Below are 20127 nucleotides of genomic sequence, written 5' to 3'. Positions count from 1 at the left end.
TTTTTTTTTTTTTTTTCCAAAAATAAAACTTCTGAGGTGACCTCCCACCATATAATGGCGTGGTAAAAGTCTTGGTCAGTTTCGGGCACTGTAATCTTTTGTTTCCCAGATTCTAGAACTGTGAGAAATAATTTATCTATGTAAGAAATTAAGCTACGTTTTGAAGCCACAGGAGTTTGAATGTATGTAAAGTCCTCATGCTTATCTCCCTCAGATTAAGATGCATGGGATTAGCTCTTCCTGCCTCAGCCTCTGGGAGCACTGCCATCACAAGTGTGTGCTTTGCCGTTATTCTTGCTAAAATAAAACTGCATGGAACATTTACTAAAAAAACAAAAGAGAAGAGGTATTGAGTTAGGTCCTGGTGTAAAAACTGGTCATGAGAATTTTGAGGAAATACATTATTGTAATAAGTACTGATTTCAATAGTTGGTGGTTCCCTTCATGGGAGAGGAAAAGAGAAGCCAGCGTCACTGGCACCAAATATGAATGGTATCTGGATGGTCTAATCTTACCGTAGCCTTTGTTTTGAGGCTTGTAAGGCATGGAAGTGTTCGAATACGTACATCCGTGTATATGTATATATCGGAAAAGACTGGAGTTTGGCAGCTGAAACCCCTTCCTGTGCCCGTTCTCAGTACCGTCCTCGGAGGGTCCGGGAGGAAAGGTCACCCTCGCAGGGGCCGGGCGAAGCTAAGGCTGCTCCTGATTGCCCAGAGCTAGCCGCTCCGAGCCTTGAGATAATTTCTGCAGGCTATTGCCGGCTCAGCCCGACTCGGGCGGTTGACACCCTAAAAATTAGGCCTCCTGGGCACTTCCATAAAGCCAGACATGAGTGAAACGTTTCGGTGAAATTTGTCAAAGGTCCCTTGATCGAGATTACTGGAAACACAGAAACAATTCTTGGGCTTATTAGTTGACACATCTTACACAAGGTGGGTTCGTGTGAACCATAGAGGCTGAGAGTTTTCACAACATGTCTTCTCTCCTTTAAACGTTTACTAGGTAACGGACCATTTCTACCTTAAAAAACAAACGGATCTGCAGCCCAACTTTTCCGGACGTGGTACGACTGCCGCTTTCTCTACGTATTTCCGCTTCTGCTCATGTGACCAGAGTACAGCGTCCACTCCTTCCTATCGCCGCTCCTTCCTGGTCCGCAGACCGACACGTCACTGCTCGGCTCTCAACCAAACTGTTCAGAGCACGCTCTTTCCGCGCCTTTCGCTCCCCCGCGCCGGCCTATCACAGTTCGGTGGGACTTCATAGACACGCCTCTCAACAGGGTGAATGAAAGCCACATTGTCCACTCAAAAGGAGGAATCCAGGCTCAATCCACGCCCTCGAAATGACAGACAGAACCGTTATCCTGTCGGTCCCCTGAAATATACATAGACGGAGGCAAGCCAATGCGGAGCGGGCAGGGAGGCGGGCCTTGGCTGCTGTCAGGGTTGAGTGCGCCGCTGAACGGATGGCAGGGGGAGCAGAGTGGGTTCCTGAGGAGCATCCGTGAGGTGAGAAACTCTGGGGTAGCTCTAGAGGATTAGCGGCAGGTGCCGCGCGGGGTGTTGGCCGGCCCGAACGAGGTGCTGGAGACAGGCCTGTAGAGATGGGGAGCAGAGCCTGCCTGCGGCCTGGGCGGAGGAGGGGGCGTGGGGTGTGAGGTGGGGACGTCTAGGCACTGGGGCACCAGACGATCTGAGGAAGGGTCTTGGCAGAGCAATGCACTCTGGCCATGAGGGCGTGGGGCACAGGATCCTGGGACTAGCTTGGAAGGGCCACGCGGAGTGTGCTGAGATAGTGGGTTCGAAGTCAGCGAGGGTGCACAAGATGACGTGGAAACGTATGTGAGAAAACCACCGAGGCTGCAGCCCTAGAATTTAGAGCTCGGGTGGGTCAGGATGTCAAGGCTTGCAGACACAGCTGAGCAGCAGAGAGATGATGAGCAGATAAGAAAAGCGTTCCTTTCCCTTTCTGTACCCTGTCGGTGTGTGGAGATTGCCAAGAACGGGATGAAAACTCGCAGTGTTTAGCTTGAAAGTCCAGGTTTTAGCACTCTCGCTGCCTTTGCTTACTCTTCAGGTGTGTGGATCATATCAGCTCAGTGGTGTTTAGTTTCCATGTCACTTATCTCCTGAGAACAACTACAAACCCAAGAGATGGGACCGAGTTGTTCACTTCCCAGAATTAGTGCGTGATAAACCTTCCCTTTGGAATTATAATTAATCACACCAGCCCAAACTGCTCTCTTGGTATAGTTAATTAAAGGAAAGATGTTAGACTTCGCAGTGTGAGTCTTCGTGTTTTCCATTTTGTCCAGTGTTTTCCTTTTGCAACCCCCTGGTCTCTGGAAAGAAGGGAACAAGATAATGCTGTTTCCCCTTTCCCAGCATAGTTTTGAACAATGCTACGTTTTCTCTGTTGCTACAGTCTTTGTTTCTTAGTCCTTAACACACCAATTGTTTATAATTGATCACCATTCTGAACTGTCTGCAGATTGCTTCCCTTACCACCATTCCAAAATTTATTCTGGTCCAGAAGAAACAAAATTATTATTATTATTGTATTTTTGCTCTAGATTTTCATCTGGTGCTCCAAGTTGTCTCTGGGTCATGGAATGAGTTATAGGGAAATAGACCTGAGCAGTAGTTACAGTTTGAACTTTGAAAATGAATATGTACTGGGTGGGCTGAGTATATTTCTCTCTTGAGTGCATGGATTGAACTTGCATTAGTGATCACCTGCTCTTTAGTTGGCCAGGGAGCATGCACGCTAGGATTTGGAACAGAAAAAAAGCTTGTAGCCAATCAATTGAGGCTTAGATTTATAGCTGGAAATTATCTCTAGTCAGTCATGATTTCTAGATTTCTCTTTTCACTTCAGTAAGTAATGTTCATTTCCACCTTCCCTCCCTTCCTCCCCCCCTTTCCCCCACCTTCAGCCCCACTTAACTTTTTCTGTGGCAGGGTCTCACATTAACCCAAACTGACTCAGAACTTAACTGGGTCCATGCTGAATAGTACGCTGATCCTCTTCCTCAGTGTCACCAAGTGTTGGGAATCTAGACATGGGCAGTGTACCTGGCTTGGACGCTCTCCTCTCATGCCCACTCATGTTTCCGTGATTATTTTCTTTTTCCCCTTTAACAAGTACCTTTGTTTGGTTTTCCATCTTTCTATTTTCACATCCTTTCTTCTACTTTCCTTTCTCCTCCACTTCTGTTTCTTTCTGATCCTTGGGTCTTACTTTTGCTAGTTGTACTTGGCTGCTGTGGAACTAGGAAACAGAATTGTGGGTAGAATATATATTTCTTTTTGTAGTACTGAAGATGGAAACCAGGGCTTTTTTGCCTTCTAGGTAGGCAAATACTCTGTTGTTGAATTACATGGGCAGCCCTTTTAAATAATTTTATCTTGGGACAGGCTCTCTCTAAACTGGAGCCTTTGATTCTTCTGTCCCAGTCTCTTAAGTACCTGGGATTATAGACATGTGTGGAGTGTATGTTTTGAATATTCTTTTTGGTCTTTTATTTTTGGCAGAGAAGGCAATATAACTAACTAGGTTACTGGTAACTCTGACTAGCCTAGAATGTGATTTGTAGATCAGATTGGCCTGCCTCTACCTTCTAAGTATTGGGATTAAAGGCATGTGCCACTAAGCATGGCTCTACCTTTTTCATTTTGACATATAAACCTAATAATGTTTGCTTCTTCCCTGTACATCAGTCTGTAGTCCCAGGTTGGGTTACCTCTGTGGTGTTTTTTGTAGCTCATGTATACTCCGTGGTTCTTAACTATCATAAAAGATTAAAGCTAATTTAAGTAAGTTTAGGATATTCAGTATCTTACAGTCTTGACTTTTTTCCATTTTAGGTATTTGAATATCATCAGTTGCTACCCATTGATGTCAAGATGACTAAGCTTGGATTTTTGCGATTGTCCTATGAGAAGCAGGACACACTTCTAAAGCTTCTCATCCTGTCGATGGCTGCTGTGTTATGTGAGTCTGTGTACGCTTCTCCCCTTGGAGCTGGGATGATGAGAACATTAAAAACAGCCTTTAAAAACTTGGCTTATTCTTTTAGCAGATTGCGGCTCCTTTTTTTTTTTTAATTATTTACTTATTCTATATATATGAGTATACTGTTGCTGTCTTCAGACACACCAGAAGAGGGCATCAGATCCCATTACAGATGGTTGTGAGCCACCATGTGGTTGCTGGGAATTGAACTAAGGACCTCAGGAAGAACAGTCAGTGCTCTCAATGGCTGAGCTATCGCTCCAGCCCAAGATTGCTATTCTTTTTGTCATTTCTCAGTGGTATAATTTTTTAAAAATTTTATATATTTTTTACTTTACATCCAGTTCACTGTTTCCTTTCTGTCTCACTGGCATAATTTTATGAAGACAAAATAACTCAAGAAATGTAAACCTTAGGCTGTCGATAGGAAAAACAGGAAGTATTCTGGGTTGGTTCTGTTTTCTCATTGGGTGAAAGAAAGTAGAAGCTATCGGATGTTGAATTAAAAAAAATGTATTCTTTTTAAATTTTATGTGCAATGATGTTTTTGCTTATATCTATCTATCTATCTATCTATCTATCTATCTATCTATGCATATGTGTGAGGGTGTTGAATCCCCTGGAACTGGAGTTATAGACAGGTGTGAGCTGCCATTTGAGTGCTGGGAATTGGACCCAGGTTCTCTGGAAGAGCAGTCAGAGCTCTTAACTGTTGAGCCATCTCTCTAGCTTCCAGGTGTGCTGTAAAAGATTTATCTTCAACTCTGTTGTCTCTAATAGTTACTAGTACTATCTTGACATGATCTAGGATCACCTAGGAGACAAGCCCAGGGCACTGCAGTGAGGAATTACCTGGATGAGGTTTATTGAGGTTGGAAAGACCATCTAAATGGGATGATGCTTTTCTGTAGGCAGGGGCCCTGAATTGAATTGAAAAGAGGAAGAGAGCAGAACAATTAATGCTTCTTCCTGATTGGTCTCAGTGTGATCTGTTGCTATAAGCTCTGCCATTCCTCTTCTCTGCATATTGCTCCCTCATCCTAGAACTGTGAGCCCAAATGAACCTATTCTCCCTTACATCAGGGTATTTATCACATCACTAGGAAAAGTAATTTGTTTGAGGCAGAGTTGCTACATACCCAGTTTGGCTTCAACTCCTCTCTTGGTCGGTCTTCCAAGTGCTGGCATTGTAAGCAAACACAACTGCACCTTAGTATTTCTCAAATTCTTTTGAAAATTTACTGCTTTTAAAGCTTTCTCAGCTCTTCATGAGTCAAATATATATCCTTGCTTGATAATATCCCAAGATTAAAATAAGAGGGGGATGAATAAAAGATGTAAAAATGGGCAAAATCACGTAAAAGATGGCCAAATTCAGTATTAGGTAAATATGATCTGATAGGCTTTGTGTAATACAACAGTTAAATGTATCCCATTTAAGTGAAAACATGTAGACACTTTTGTCAGACTTGTAGTGTATCCTCTAGGTGGTGAGGAGTGGATGAAGATTTCATTCAAGAACTATTTTGCATCTTCTGACTCCAGTGCTAAAGAATTGTAGCTTCCCCATAATGCTGTTGTTTAACTTCTGTTGTTCTGTAATAGCTTGCCACTAATTAAAATATTCATTCTCTGGATTTTGTAGCTTTTTCTACTCGTCTTTTTGCTGTGCTGAGATTTGAAAGTGTCATCCATGAGTTTGATCCGTGAGTACCTTTGCTCTGATATTATTTCCTTCTAGAGATGTTGAAGTTTGTGCGTTTTATATGTTTATGTTCCAAATAGTTCTTCAGTGGTGGAGATTTTTTTCAGCACATTTAAAGGAAGACTTTGTCAAGGTTTCCAAGTGAGTCTTAAGATCTCAAAAATGTAATAGACTTTGTTGTTAAGCCTTGAGGTCTGGCTAGGCTAAGAGAAATCTGGCTTTTTATTTTGATCAAGTGCAGTAGTGCACCTTAAGGGAAAGAGTCCTGGAGTACATTTAAATCTATAAAGGATATTACAAGTCATGAACTTGAGATCATAACTTCTTTTCCATTTATTTATATAGTAGAAATTGGGGTTATTATTAAATTTGATGGCATTAAAAATATTACAGCTATGAGAACTTGGTATTGTGACAAATGCCTATCATCCTGGACTGTAGCGTGAGAGTCTGTCTCAAAAAATTAAAAAAAAAACAATACAAATTAAAATTTAAAAAAATTTGGGCTTAGTGGCACATGTCTTTTTTTTTTTTTTTTTTGGTTTTTCGAGACAGGGTTTCTCTGTGTAGTCCTGGCTGTCCTGGAACTCACTCTGTAGACCAGGCTGGCCTCGAACTCAGAAATCCGCCTGCCTCTGCCTCCCAAGTGCTGGGATTAAAGGCGTGCGCCACCACGCCCGGTGTGGCACATGTCTTTAATCCTAGCACTTGGGAGGAGAGGCAGGCAGATCTCTGTGAGATCAAGACCAGGTTGGTTTACATAGTGAGTTCCAGGCCAGCTAAGCCTTCAAGGCAGTACTGTGAAATCCTGTCTCAAAAGAATGAAATGAAACAAAAACCAACGTGGGGCTGGAGATGGTTAAGAGTACACACTGCTTTTGCAGAGGGTCCACATTTAGTTTCCAACACCCGGGTAAGATGGTGCACTACCACGAGGCCTCTGACATCTTGAGACACCTTCATAAACACATAGTTTAAAATATATATATATCCTCCCAAGACCTAAATAAAAAATCTAAGATTTTGTTTATTAGATTAAAAAAGATATGGTAAAGCCTTCAGTAACATTAGCTGCATATGGTGGTGATGCCTATAACCTTAGGACCCTAGGGGCCAAGAGGCAAGAGGATTTTGGCAAGTTGGAAGTCAACTCTGGATACATAGGTACTAGGTCATCTGGAGCTACATAGAAAGCCCCTAACTCAAACAAACAAACAAACAAAGAAACCAACCCAAATGGGCCAACAGTGTGGCTCAGTGGGTGAAGGCACTTGCTGTTAGGATTCAGTTAGATCCCCAGAACTCATGGTACAAGGAAAGAGTTAATACTCAAAGGTTGAACTCTACTTTCCACATACAGCATGACACCACCTCCCCCACACCCTTTACATAATTTTTTTTTAAACCTAACATTTTCTAAGCATCTTTTTTTCTTCTGAGAACTATTTTACAGATTTTCTTTAAATTCCCCAAACAATGAAATCCGGCACAGTTTTTCCTTCTGCTGAGGAGAAGACTGGGACCGTGTCCATAGTTCCACATTTACTAGATGGGAGCCACGGTTTGAATGTAGCTTTGTCTGATTGCAGACTGTGGTCATTGTTAATAGTGCCTAAAATTGAGGCTTATGAAACACTTGGAAATGAGAGGTACAGATTTTTGACTTACTGAAAGCTTAAAAATAACACATTCCTATTTAATAACATTACTTCAAAAGTTTAAGGCCTGTACTTTGTTTGCAGACTTGTCATTTTGTTTTGTGTACGAGACAGGGTTTCGCTGTATAGCCCTGCTGGCTGTCTTGGAACTCACTTTGTAGACCAGGCTGGCCTCGAACTCAGAAATCCGCCTGCCTCTGCCTCCCAAGTGCTGGGATTAAAGGCGTGAGCCACCACCGCCCCGCTTGTGTATGTATTTTAAAGAATTTCTCCAAATTCTTGTATGTATTTTCTTTGGGGAGTTCTGAGTGATTTTACTTTTTTTTTTCTCATGAGGACACTTTCTGTGTTGGTTAGTTTTGACTGTTAACTTGACACACTAGAATCACCTGGGAAGAGAGTCTTTTTGTTCTTTGTGTTTACTTTGTCACCCTATCTGTCCCGGAGCCCTATGTAGAACAGGCTGGCCTTGAAGTCACAGAGATCTGTCTGCCTTCCTCTGCCTCCTACTCACTGGAACTAAAAGTGTGTGCCACCACAGTAGCCTTGGCAGAGAGTCTGGATGAATTATCTAGATCAGACTGGCTTGTAGGCATATTAGTGGGGACTGTCTTGATTGCTAATTAGTAAGGAAGACCCAGTAAATGACATCATTCCCTAGATCTTGAATAGTTTAAGAGAAAAATAACTTAATAGCAGAGAAGCAGGTAGACAAGCAGGCAACCCAGTATGTGTTTGCTTATTTCTCTGCTGTTGCCCGAGGATGTGACTAGATGTTTAACTTCTTTGCTAGCATGGACTGTTACCTGGAATTGTAAGCCAAATATTTGCTTTGTCACCTTTGTTGTTTTTGTTTTAATCTAAATACATTACTTTTTTTGTTTTGCAGTTTTAAAAAATAAATGATAGTTAATGTCTTTACTCTCTGTCCACTCTAATGCCTACTGTTTTTTTGTTGTCAGAGTATTTTATCACAGGAACAGAAATGAATATACAACTCATACTGTTTTCTTTGCTTTCCTTTTTTTTTTTTTGAGATAGAGTTTTATGTAGTTCAGTGTAGTTCTAACCCGCTCTCTAGCAGGCTGAGCATGACTTTGAAGTCCTTATCCTCCTGTCTCTATCTCCCAAGTGCTAGAATTACAGGTATGTGCCACATGCCCATGTCTATCTAAGTTTTGTCTCTTGATCAGACTGTTAGAGCTTCATTCTTAGACTTCCAGATGGGCAAATCTTGAAGTGAGCTAATCAGGGAGAAGAGTGTTTGCTGTAGAGCTAGAAGACACTGTACAAATGAGGGCATTATTCAGGTCCTCTTTCTTAGTCTGCATCCTCCTTGTAGGTAATGTACATGATTACAGTAGCACAGTGACTGCCTTCTAGAACCCTCATCCTTTCTCTCTCTCTGATAGTTACCAGAAGAACATATCTGTGAGGAACAGGAGGACAGAGCTCTTTGTCATCCGCTGCTTCTCCTTACCTCAGCTGTCAAAACTTGATAGATCAAGGAGAAAAATAGGGTTAGGGAGGTAGGCTGGGAAGTGATGATCCCTAGTTAGAGACCCCATTTATTTACTTGGTTTTGTTCTACCCTTCTCTTCCTTTTCACTTAGAGAAAGGCTCTAAAAAACCTGTTTTCATATATAGTCCTTAACATTTCTTGTTAAACACTTTTTATGTAATGTTATGCTAGGCTGGTGTTCATATATATTTGAAATAACATGAATGGACTTTGTTAGAAGTTTAAACACTCATTAGGAAGTTCTTGTTATTACGTGGTTAACTTTTTCTTCATTGTTCATTTGGTGTTATACCAATATCTTTATAGGTGTTTATTACTTAGAGGTTTCTATGTGTCCGTATGTGTGCTAGAGGAAGAAAAAGTATGCTAGTCAAATCTACTAGTTCATGCCTCAGAAGTCCTGTGTTTTGGGTGATTGAATTCTTTTGCTGGCTTTGTTATCTACCACAGGCTAGCCTCTTGAAGTGTCCTGTCTGAGTGCTTTGTTGTGGACATTAGATTTCCAGTTCATTTCCTTCAGAGAAAAGCAGTGCTGTAATTGATACAAGTGTGAGATAGAAGTAGAGACTTAGTTAGTATAAATGATTTTGATGGCTGAAGTTTTGGTAGTAAACCTTTTTCAAGTAATGCAGTATCCATCCCTCAGTGTCCTAATCTGAAAAACAAACTCCTTGCAAAGTGGGGCACATTTGAGAGCAGAGGCCCGGGGACATGGTTCTTTTCTTTCTTGCTCTAGGTACTTTAATTATCGGACTACCCGCTTTCTGGCTGAGGAGGGCTTTTATAAGTTCCATAACTGGTTTGATGACCGGGCTTGGTACCCTTTGGGCCGAATCATTGGAGGAACAATTTACCCAGGTGAGGGGGCCAGGATCTGTTGTGTTTGTAAGGATGGTGTGGTGTTTGTATGCTGTGAAACAGCTCTTTCTGTACTTGTAATTTCATTCTGATCATGGATTTCCAGAAGTTGATCTTATGAAGAAAATGTGTGAGATGGTGGAGATGGGGGAGGGGGGATGTCTTACACATTCTGGATCTCTGATCGAATCCTTGATAGAGAAGTGTGGAGACTTAGTACAGTGGCTGTGATAGTGTTTCTAATGGTTGGTCAAGACTTGGACTGATGCTTTCTTGTTATTTTCTTACCAGGACAACCTAATGGGATTACTTCTTCCTGTTTCAGGTTTAATGATCACTTCTGCTGCAATCTACCATGTACTCCATTTCTTCCATATCACCATTGACATTCGGAATGTCTGTGTTTTCCTGGCCCCGCTTTTCTCCTCTTTCACCACCATCGTTACGTACCACCTTACCAAAGAGCTCAAGGTAAAGGATATGAGTGACAGGAAGCTTGGGATTGAATGTTGTTGAATCTCTAGTAGATGCTGGACGGGTGGGGGAATCTAGAACCTTAGAAGGACAGGGAGTTTTGAGGGGAGATGTGTACAAACATCTACTTACACCACAGATAGGGAACTCAATGACAAACCAAAGTAAGGATACCTCCAAAGTTCAACTTGGCGAACTGATTATTTTTATTGGGATTAAAGAAATATGGGTGAGGGGTTACTTAAATAAAAGCAGGAATGATTTAAAAAATGCCAGACACATCACCAAAAGTCTACCCCAGTATGGGTGGCAGCTCACAAAAACTGGAATCCTAGAGCTTACTGCATGACTTGCAAGCAGCTTGACAGATTGGAGAGTGTTTCTTCCAAGCAGCTCAGTTTGTCTGAGCCTCTTCTAGGCTACTCTGCTTTTCTGAGAATGTCTCTGAACAGTTCTTACTGTTTATCTACACTTGGGGAGCCAGGGGCCTAGTGATTCTCATTTGTTTCCTAAAGCTTTTGAGTTGTTTACTTTTGGAATTTAAGCTACTTCCCTGCATGGTGGAATGCCTCTCTTTAAAACAGTGGTTTTTAACCTGTGGGTCATGACCCCTTTGCAAATCTCTGTCTCCAAAAATACTTACATTACAGTTTATAACATAGCAAAATTACAGGTATGAAATAGCAACAAAAAATAATTTTATGGTTTGGGGTCCGACAACATGAACTCTATTAAAGGGCTACAGTATTAGGGAAGGTTGAGAACCACTGTTGTAGAACTTTTTTTGTCTTAAGGAGCTTCCCTTCAGTGTGGCTTGTTAGATCTTGAAGGAAATTGGAAATTTTTACATACTGGGGAGCCAGAGGCTAAAGACAAAGTTGAATTAGTGGAGAATATGTGCTGTCTTATCATTTGCAACTGTTTGACCTTTTAAGGGGACATTTGAAACTCAGACATAAATTGCTAAGTAAAGAAATTAAAACAGCAGTTAATATGTAAAATTGTCATGTTTAGATTTTTAATCCCTCACCAATATTAGGAAGAAGAAGAAAAAAAAAACCTATGTGTTTTCCACAGTGGTTATTTCTACTGGAAATAGGCGTTTAGCAGTTATTTGTTGATACATTTTAAAAAGCATTTTGAAATTCTAAAGCATTTTGTCTTGGTAATGCTGATTCTCCCTTTTCAGGTTCCTTGCTAACCTTGATTCTTTGGACTCTGTTCTTAGTCTGTAGCCTTAGTTTTAGGGAGGTACCTGAGAAGTGACCAGCTAGCAGGAGGGCTTGGGAAGCCAGGGTCAGTGTGCAAGACTTCATCCTTCAGTGTGATAATCAGCAAACAAGTAGTTTTGTTTATTTACTTACTTATTTCTGAGTATGGTTTTATTCTGACCGTACAGGTTGCCTGGTAGCCCTCCAACTTTATGGTCCAAGCTCCTGACATCTTTAGTCTAGGTAGATTCTCACTTTTTATTGAGTTGTTGTTTGGAGATAAGGTTTTCATACGGTGCCCAGGCTGGCCACAGAATTGCCGTCTTTATGTCGCTGCTTTCCAAGAGTTGGGATTACATTTATTTGCTATCATGCCTAGTTCTTTTTTAACTTAAATAATAACTTTATTCCTTTGTTTTAGATTTGGCTTTTTTTTTTTTTTTTTTTTTTTGTGGTGTATAGTCACTGTTACAGGAGGGGATTAATAAGCCTGTAGCAAAGTAAGCCATTCTGTTGCAAATTCTGTTTTTGTTTTTGTTCTTCTTTTAGACAGAGTCTTACTGTGTACTTCTGGCTGATCTCAAACTCACCTGCCTCTGCCTCTCTGCCTCTCTGCCTCTCTGCCTCTCTGCCTCTCTGCCTCTCTGCCTCTCTGCCTCTCTGCCTCTCTGCCTCGGTTAAAGGTGTCTGTCGTCAGATCCAGTAGGCTCTGGTTTTGACAGCTTATGTAATTGTTGGTATTATTTTGAGGCAGGGATGTAGTCCAAGCTAATCTTTTGTAGCCAAGGATGACTTTGAATGTCTAGTCTTTACATAATCCTACCAGCTCTCAAATTCTGGGATTATAGGCATATGCCACCTTGCTTGGTTTATGTGGTTCTAGGGATCAAAGCAGGGCTTCATATATGCTAGGCACATAGACACAGTACTAGCTGAGCTACATCCCTAATTACCTTCCATTTGTATTTTATGTTTTTTGTTAGTTTTAGAAAGAATCATGCTCTTACTTAGGTTTATCTTTTCTTTGCCTATTTCTGCTGAGATTACAGGCCTGTTCTACTATAACAGCAGCTCATATGATGTATTAGTCTCAGTGTGTTTGTACTCAGTGTTTGGTTTGATGTCCTTATTCAGAATTGACTATGAAGGTTTTGGCTTTGTTGTGTTGTGTGCATTTCTAGCATCTCTTATCAACCTTGGAAATAATTGAATGCTCTCAATGTGCTCCTGATAAACAGAGTAGACTCGTAGGTCCTCAGTTATCTTAGAGTCATGTCAGTGTTGACTTCTACTCTTCCAGGATGCAGGAGCTGGGCTTCTTGCTGCTGCCATGATTGCCGTAGTTCCTGGGTATATTTCTCGATCTGTAGCTGGCTCCTATGATAATGAAGGTAAGATTTAGAATGCTGAAGGAGATGTGTTTACATTATCTACTGAAGTTTCACAAGGTGCTGAATTTAGGTACATTTCTATTGCTTAGCAATAATAAAACTGGAATTGGCGAGCTGATTAGAATTGGGCAGGAAGGGATCTTAGGTAGGTACTCTCCTATCATCTGGTCTAGAAAGGTAGCTAGGAACTTTAAAAACTTAATATTTATTGCTTATGTACCTGCATGCAAGTATATCCATGCTTTTATGTCAGAGGACATTTTGTAGCTTTCAGTTCTTTTCTATCATGTAGTTTTCAAGGATTGACTTTAAGTCATTAGACTTGGTATCAAGTGCCTTTACAGACTGAGAATTCCTGGTAGCTCTAGCTGGGAACCTCTTTTATTTATTTATTTTTAAAGATTTTAAAATTTTATTTATATGAGTACACTATAGCAGTCCTCAGACACACCAGAAGAGGGCATCAGATTGCATTACAGATGGTTGTGAGCCACGATGTGGTTGCTGGGAATTGAACTTATGACCTCTGGAAGAGCAGTCAGTGCTCTTAAGCCATCTCTCCAACCCTAGCTAGGAACTTCTTAACAAGCCTTTGTTTCCTCTCTGAACTCACATTTAATTGTTGTTTTAACATTAAGATCATTGTTCTTATTTTCTTAGTGTGTCTTTAAATTGACAGTAACTTTTATTGGCTTATATTCAATGCAACATATATTTGTTTAAACACATTCGGAAACATGTTAGTTATTATAAAGAAAGGTAATGAATTAGATTATTTTGTTCTATAATTATGAAACTAAGAGATAGATAATAGCTGTTGTCTCATAGTCTGTTAAGGCATATAATAATGGGTTTATAAAAATAACTCTAGCTGAGTATGGTTGCATTTACCTATAATTCTGGCACTTAAGTAGGAAGATGGGGAGTTCAAGGCCATCCTTGACTATATAGTGAGCTTTAGGCCAGCCTGGGCTGCATAAGACATTGTTTCAGAAAATAAGAACAAATTTAAAAACCCCAAAGCTGGACCTGATACTACATTCCTGTAATCTTGGTATTGAAAATGAAAAGGGAACATAGATACTGAGTTCAAGTCCAGTCTGGGCTTCATAGTGAGTTTGAGTCTAGCTTTTTCTACATAGTGAATTTTAGACCATCCGGGGCTGCCTAGCACAAAACCCTTATTTTATTTTATTTTTTTTAAAGCTCTCTATCACTCTACTTTGATGATGTCTAGTGAAGAGAAATTAATTTGATTTTGGGTGTCAAAGGGAAGCTTTTTGAAAATGGTTAAAATTGATCTGGGCCAAATGTGGGAATCCATGAGACAATTTTTTTCCAGGGGCAGGGAGTGTGTGTGGTGGTAGAGCTGTGGAGTGAATCTAGGGCTTTAGGAATGCTAGATAAGTAAGTGTTCTGCTTTGGAGCCAAGTCACCCACCAGTCAGCTGTGAAGCCAGCAGCATCAGAATAAAAGGTTTATCTTTATTAACATATATTAGTGGTGCTGTGACCTTCCATATACTTATGACTAGCTAGATTTACTGCCCACAAATAAAACAGTGTTATGGCCAATATATACCAGTTGCTTTCTATATTCTACGTATTATTCTAGGTGCTTTATGTGTACTGCGTTTTTCTTTACAATGACTTCAATAAATAGGTATTTACTGAAAACTCCTTGGGCTGGAGGTGCAGCTTGGTGGATGAGCATTTGCCTAGCATGCATGAGGCCCTGTGTTTAATCCCCAGCACTTGGGGGATAAAATTATACTCAAGACTCCTTCTTACAGGAAGCAGAGGCAAAGGGAAGTAAAATAATTTGCCTAAAATTATACGTGTACTGAATAGTAGTTTAGAAACCTGAATCTAAATAGTGTGCTCCAGAATTGTCTTCTTTTTTTGAAGGGTTATTACCTTTTTGATTATATGTATGTAAGTGCAAGTGCCTGAAGAGGACAGAGGAGGGGCTTAAATCACCTGGAACTGGAGTTACAGATGGTTGTGAGCCAGCAGATGTGGGTGCTGGGAACCAAATTTGGGTTTTCTGAAACAACAGTATTTGTTCTTAACCATTGAGCCATTCCTAGGTATGTTTTCTTAGATATTCCTAAGTAGTTTTTTTTTTTTCCTCCCCCACGGTTGTAGGTATGTTGAGACAGGGTTTCTCTATGTAATCCTGGCTGTCCTGGATCTTACTCTGTAGATCAGGCAAACCGGAAATTCAGAGATCTACCCGCCTCTGCCTTCTATGTGCTGGGATTAAAGGCCCAGTTCCTGGGATTAAAGGCCCAGTTCCTAAACAAGTATTATAACATTGTGTTAGTATGGGTTTTGAATCTCTGTTGTCTTCTGCAGGAATTGCTATCTTTTGCATGCTGCTTACTTACTACATGTGGATCAAGGCAGTGAAGACTGGTTCCATCTATTGGGCTGCCAAGTGTGCCCTCGCTTATTTCTACATGGTAACTTGTGTGTGTGTGTGTGTGTGTATGTATGTATGCATATACATGTCTGTTTTTCCTTTTTTCTGGTGCAAGGATTTGATTTATCACTGTGTTACATCTCAGCTTGTCTACATATTTTAATTTTTTGTGGGGGGTCAAGATGGGGTTTCTCTGTGTAGCCCTGACTGTCCTGGAACTCACTCTGTAGACCAGGCTGGCCTCGAACTCAGAAATCCGCCTGCCTCTTGTCTCCCGAGTGCTGGGATTAAAGGCGTGTGCCACCACGCCTGGCTTAAGTTTTTTTTTTAAAGATTTATTTATTTGATATATATGATGAGTACCTTTGTAGCTGTCTTCATACATACCAGAAGAGGGCGTCAGATCACATTGCAGATGGTTGTGAGCCACCATGTGGTTGCTGGGAATTGAACTCAGTACCTTTGGAAGAGCAATCAGTACTCTTAATCGCTGAGCCATCTCTCCAGCCCCATATTTTAAATTTAAAATTTTTCTTTTTCCACCTAGTTCTGTTTGGTATGCGGTCTTATGTATCCTTGGTTGTCCTCAAACTCTGTGTAGCTGAGGATGACCTGGTCCTCCTGCCTCTACTTCTTGAGAGGTGGGATTGCAGATGTGTACCATAATCTATGCTTGGCAAGCTCTCTACTAATTAACCTAGCTACATCTTAGCCCTCTGTTTTTTTTTTTTTTTTTTTTTTTTAGTCTGCTAATAAAATTTTCAAATTCTGTATTACTGTACTTCCTATGGGTATATGTTGATTTTCTCATATTTTTGTTATATTTTCCTTAAAATTTCCCTTTCCTAATACATATTTTGTATAATTTTACATCTATCTCTTGACTTTCTTTACATCTCTGCTTCTCCTTAGATTTTGTGTGTGACATAATTATTAGTTTCGTCTATATTTTCACTGTAGCTTGGTATATACAGTTTAACATGGTGTGAGTGGTGCTCAAAGGGACTGTTCTATCCTCACAGGTCTCTTCATGGGGAGGCTATGTGTTCCTGATCAACTTGATTCCTCTACATGTCCTGGTGCTAATGCTGACAGGCCGTTTTTCTCACCGGATCTACGTAGCCTACTGTACTGTTTACTGCCTGGGCACCATTCTTTCTATGCAGATTTCCTTTGTCGGTTTCCAGGTAAACCTGAGACTGTAGAATTTTCTGCAGCCAAATGTTTCTGAGTAGCTTCAACTGGATTGACTTAGGATGGCTTCTCTTAAAAATATGAATTACAGTTTGTATTTGAGGCTGTTTTTAACTGAAACAACAGAATCGTTGGTTATTAGAATCTGCTTCTAATAGCATGTCAGTATTTGCTGTATGCTCTTTGAATTTAGTGGCTCTTTGGCTTGAGTTTGTGTGAGGAGGAGGAGGAGAGCCTGTTTAGTTAAACAAGGTTGACTTTAATAATCAAAGTTTAAATTTCAAAAAAGATTAAAATTCCAGCCCTTTTAGTGGAAATGATCCCATTTCGTAGCAGTGAACTCTGATCATCTTAATGGGGCCAGTGTGAGCTCTTGAAACAGTAAAGCTTTGAGGCCAGCCTGGTCTACAGACTGAGTTCCAGGGCAGCCAGGGCTATGCAGAGAAACCCTGCCTCCGAAAAAAGAAAAAGAAAAAGAAAAGCACAAACCTTTTACCCAAGTTCCAACATACAGTTAACAGCACACTGTGTGTGTTTGGTTTCTTGTGTATAGTTCTCATCTTTAAAGATAAGTACTTTTAGTCACTTAATTTATAAAGTTTGCTATTTGGTGGACTGTGTAAGAGATGTAATATGCTAATCCTTGAAGAAGCTGGAGAAATACATACAGCTGTTTGTCGTCTACACAGTTCACAGAACAGTAGTTACAGAAGGCTGTTTCCAGAGCATCAGCATTATTAGTGTCTGGGACTTGTTAGAAATGGGAATTCTGTAGAGGTAGGAGGATTAGGAATTCAAGGCCATCCTGCAATACCTAAAACCTTATCTCAACAAACAATAGAATGGACACATCAAGACCCCAGGCCAAACCAAACTAAGTGAAATGATAAGAGACCTGTTGAATGAGAGACTCTAGGATGGGGCTTAGCAGCCTGCTTTAACATTGGTTAAACCAGTGCTTAGCCCATTGGTTATGATGCCCACTAGATTTAGAGAACCATTGTGTATGGAAAAGAGTAATTTATATACTAAAGAGATCTAGTGCTGTGAGACATAGGAGTCATTGATTTGTCAGGTTTGGAAATGATAATTATGTTGAATGTTAAATGGTCAGTTTTAGTGAAAGGGAATTTGGGGAAAATGCCAGTCTGCACTAAGGAAGTAGCCTAAGCAAACGGCATAGATGTGATTATGATGGTGCATATGCTTTGTTGGCCTCCAAACATTCCTTGGAAAATATATTCGATAAATTAAACCCCTTTAATATTGGTCCTCATTCACTTTGGAACTTCAGAACTCAATTGATTCCTTGAGCTAAATAGATCAGGAAAATGCCAATCTTGGATGAACTCATTCTGGGTTTTTTGTTTTGCTTTATTTTGTTGTTTTGCTCCTAATATTGCCATATATGATCACCTACCTTTCCCCCAGCCTGTCCTTTCTTCAGAACACATGGCAGCCTTTGGAGTGTTTGGTCTCTGTCAGATCCATGCTTTCGTAGATTACCTGCGCAGCAAGTTGAATCCACAGCAATTCGAGGTTCTTTTCCGGAGTGTTATCTCCCTGGTTGGCTTTGTCCTCCTCACTGTGGGAGCTCTCCTCATGCTAACAGGTAGAGGATTCTTTTATTTTGCTTTTTATTTCAAGTTATAAAGTTCTACTTAAAATTAACTAATTTAGTTTTATGTGTATGGGTGTTTTGCCTGCATGAATGCCTGTGTAACACATGTGTGCCTGGTCCCTGAGGAGGCCAGAAGTGGGCTTCAGATTTCCTGGAACTGGATTTGCAGTCAGTAGTGAGCCACCATGTCTTCTGCAAGACCAGGAAGTGCTCAGTCCTAAAGTCCTACTTTTGTTTGTTTTGTTTTTTTGGTTTTTTGAGACAGGGTTTTTCTGTATAGCCCTGGCTGTCCTGGAACTCACTCTGTAGACCAGGCTGGCCTCGAACTCAGAAATCCGCCTGCCTCTGCCTCCCGAGTGCTGGGATTAAAGGCATGCGCCACCACTGCCTGGCCTAAAGTCCTACTTTTAAACTTATTGTGCTTATCAGTCTGTTTGGATTCTGCATAGCATAGTATTTTGGAGAGCTGCTAAAAGGACTGTCTAGCCTTGCCAGTCTTTTCTCAGTTTCTGTCCTATTGGTTAACTTAGAGAAATTTGTACACCCTTTCTCATATTTTAAATCATGGCACTGGTCTCATTCTATGGAAACTAAATCCTGATGTCTCAGTCAGGGTTTCTATTCTTGCACAAACATCATGACCAAGAAGCAAGTTGGGGAGGAAAGGGTTTATTCAGTTTATACTTCTACACTGCTATTCATCACTAAAGGAAGTCTGGACTGGAACTCAAGCAGGTTAGGAAGCAGGAGCTGATGCAGAGGCCATGGAGGGATGTTTCTTACTGGCTTGCTTTCCCTGGCTTTCTCAGCTTGCTTTCTTTAGAATCCAAAACTACCAGCCCAGAGATGGTACCACCCATAATGCCTCCCACCGCCCTTTAACTAATTGAGAAAATGCCTTACAGCTGGATCTCATGGAGGCATTTACTCAAGGGAGGCTCCTTTCTCTGTGATAACTCCAGCTTGTGTCAAGTTGACACAAAACTAGCCAGTACACATGACTACATAGTTTAGATGATATTCTCTTTTTTGGTTTTACTTATATTTCTCAGAAGCTAATGTGGTATTTCTAATTCATAGCAGGATGAAGTACTTAGTTCACTTAGATTCAGGAGTTGGCCTTGATTTGTTGATTTGAGCAAATCAAATCTAAGATCTTCCTTTCCAGTAGGCTTCTTTGACCCTCACTCCCAACCCTGTGAATTTATATAAAGCCTAATTATTGCATTAACAAAAATACTCTCGAGCCGGGCGTGGTGGCGCACGCCTTTAATCCCAGCACTCGGGAGGCAGAGGCAGGCGGATTTCTGAGTTCGAGGCCAGCCTGGTCTACAAAGTGAGCTCCAGGACAGCCAGGGCTACACAGAGAAACCCTGCCTCGAAAAACCAAGAAAAAAAAAAAAATACTCTCAAGTTAAAAAGAAAAGGAGTGAAATTCTGTAAGTATAATTAACAGTAGTAAAGCAAAAACAGCCCTTTTTTTGCCTCAGAATTTTACTGCAATGTAATGCTGTGGGCTGGTGATATGGCTCAGTGGATAGAAGTGCTTTTTGTTCAACCCTGTACTCCTGGGATGAAATGGGTAGCTAAAACATTTTAGTTCAGCCACCCAGAAGCTTGGAGGTAAACTAGTCTGGAATATAAAGCGTGGCAGAAACAATCAGAGAACTCCTGCTTCAGACAAGGTGGATGTCAAGAACTGGCTCCCACAAGTGTCTTCTTACTTCAACACTTCTGCACACACTCAGACACATTACACAGACACACTAATAATAAAAGTGAGATGGAATGTTAGTAATTAGCATTTTAGCTTAATGTTTTAGGGATATATGTTAAATATTGTCTTTTTTTTTTTTTCTTTCAGGAAAAATTTCTCCCTGGACAGGACGTTTCTACTCTCTGCTGGATCCCTCTTATGCTAAGAATAACATTCCCATTATTGCATCTGTTTCTGAGCACCAGCCCACAACCTGGTCCTCCTACTATTTTGATCTACAGCTCCTTGTCTTCATGTTTCCAGGTCTGTCTTGCATTTTGAAGTGACCATAA

General features: G+C 40.7%; 1 protein-coding gene across 1 annotated transcript in view; it reads left to right on the top strand.

Moving 5' to 3' along the window:
* Positions 1 to 1392: 1392 nt before the first annotated feature.
* Stt3a (STT3 oligosaccharyltransferase complex catalytic subunit A) overlaps positions 1393 to 20127 on the top strand; it is a 33791-nt gene continuing 15056 nt past the window's right edge. Inside the window, exons 1-10 of the mRNA XM_021171394.3 lie at positions 1393 to 1514; positions 3873 to 3999; positions 5666 to 5726; positions 9642 to 9763; positions 10089 to 10234; positions 12749 to 12839; positions 15197 to 15303; positions 16286 to 16450; positions 17889 to 18069; positions 19943 to 20098. Of these exons, the coding sequence (XP_021027053.1) occupies positions 1410 to 1514; positions 3873 to 3999; positions 5666 to 5726; positions 9642 to 9763; positions 10089 to 10234; positions 12749 to 12839; positions 15197 to 15303; positions 16286 to 16450; positions 17889 to 18069; positions 19943 to 20098 (1261 nt within the window). The 5' untranslated portion in view covers positions 1393 to 1409. The remainder of the gene's footprint in view (positions 1515 to 3872; positions 4000 to 5665; positions 5727 to 9641; positions 9764 to 10088; positions 10235 to 12748; positions 12840 to 15196; positions 15304 to 16285; positions 16451 to 17888; positions 18070 to 19942; positions 20099 to 20127) is intronic.

Source organism: Mus caroli, unplaced genomic scaffold (genome assembly GCF_978045245.1).
Source record: "Mus caroli unplaced genomic scaffold, Mus_caroli_1 scaffold_11, whole genome shotgun sequence".
NCBI classification, from domain to species: Eukaryota; Metazoa; Chordata; class Mammalia; order Rodentia; family Muridae; genus Mus; species Mus caroli.
The sequence above is the reverse complement of the archived record's forward strand: the minus strand, read 5'-3'. Positions and strand labels throughout refer to the sequence as shown.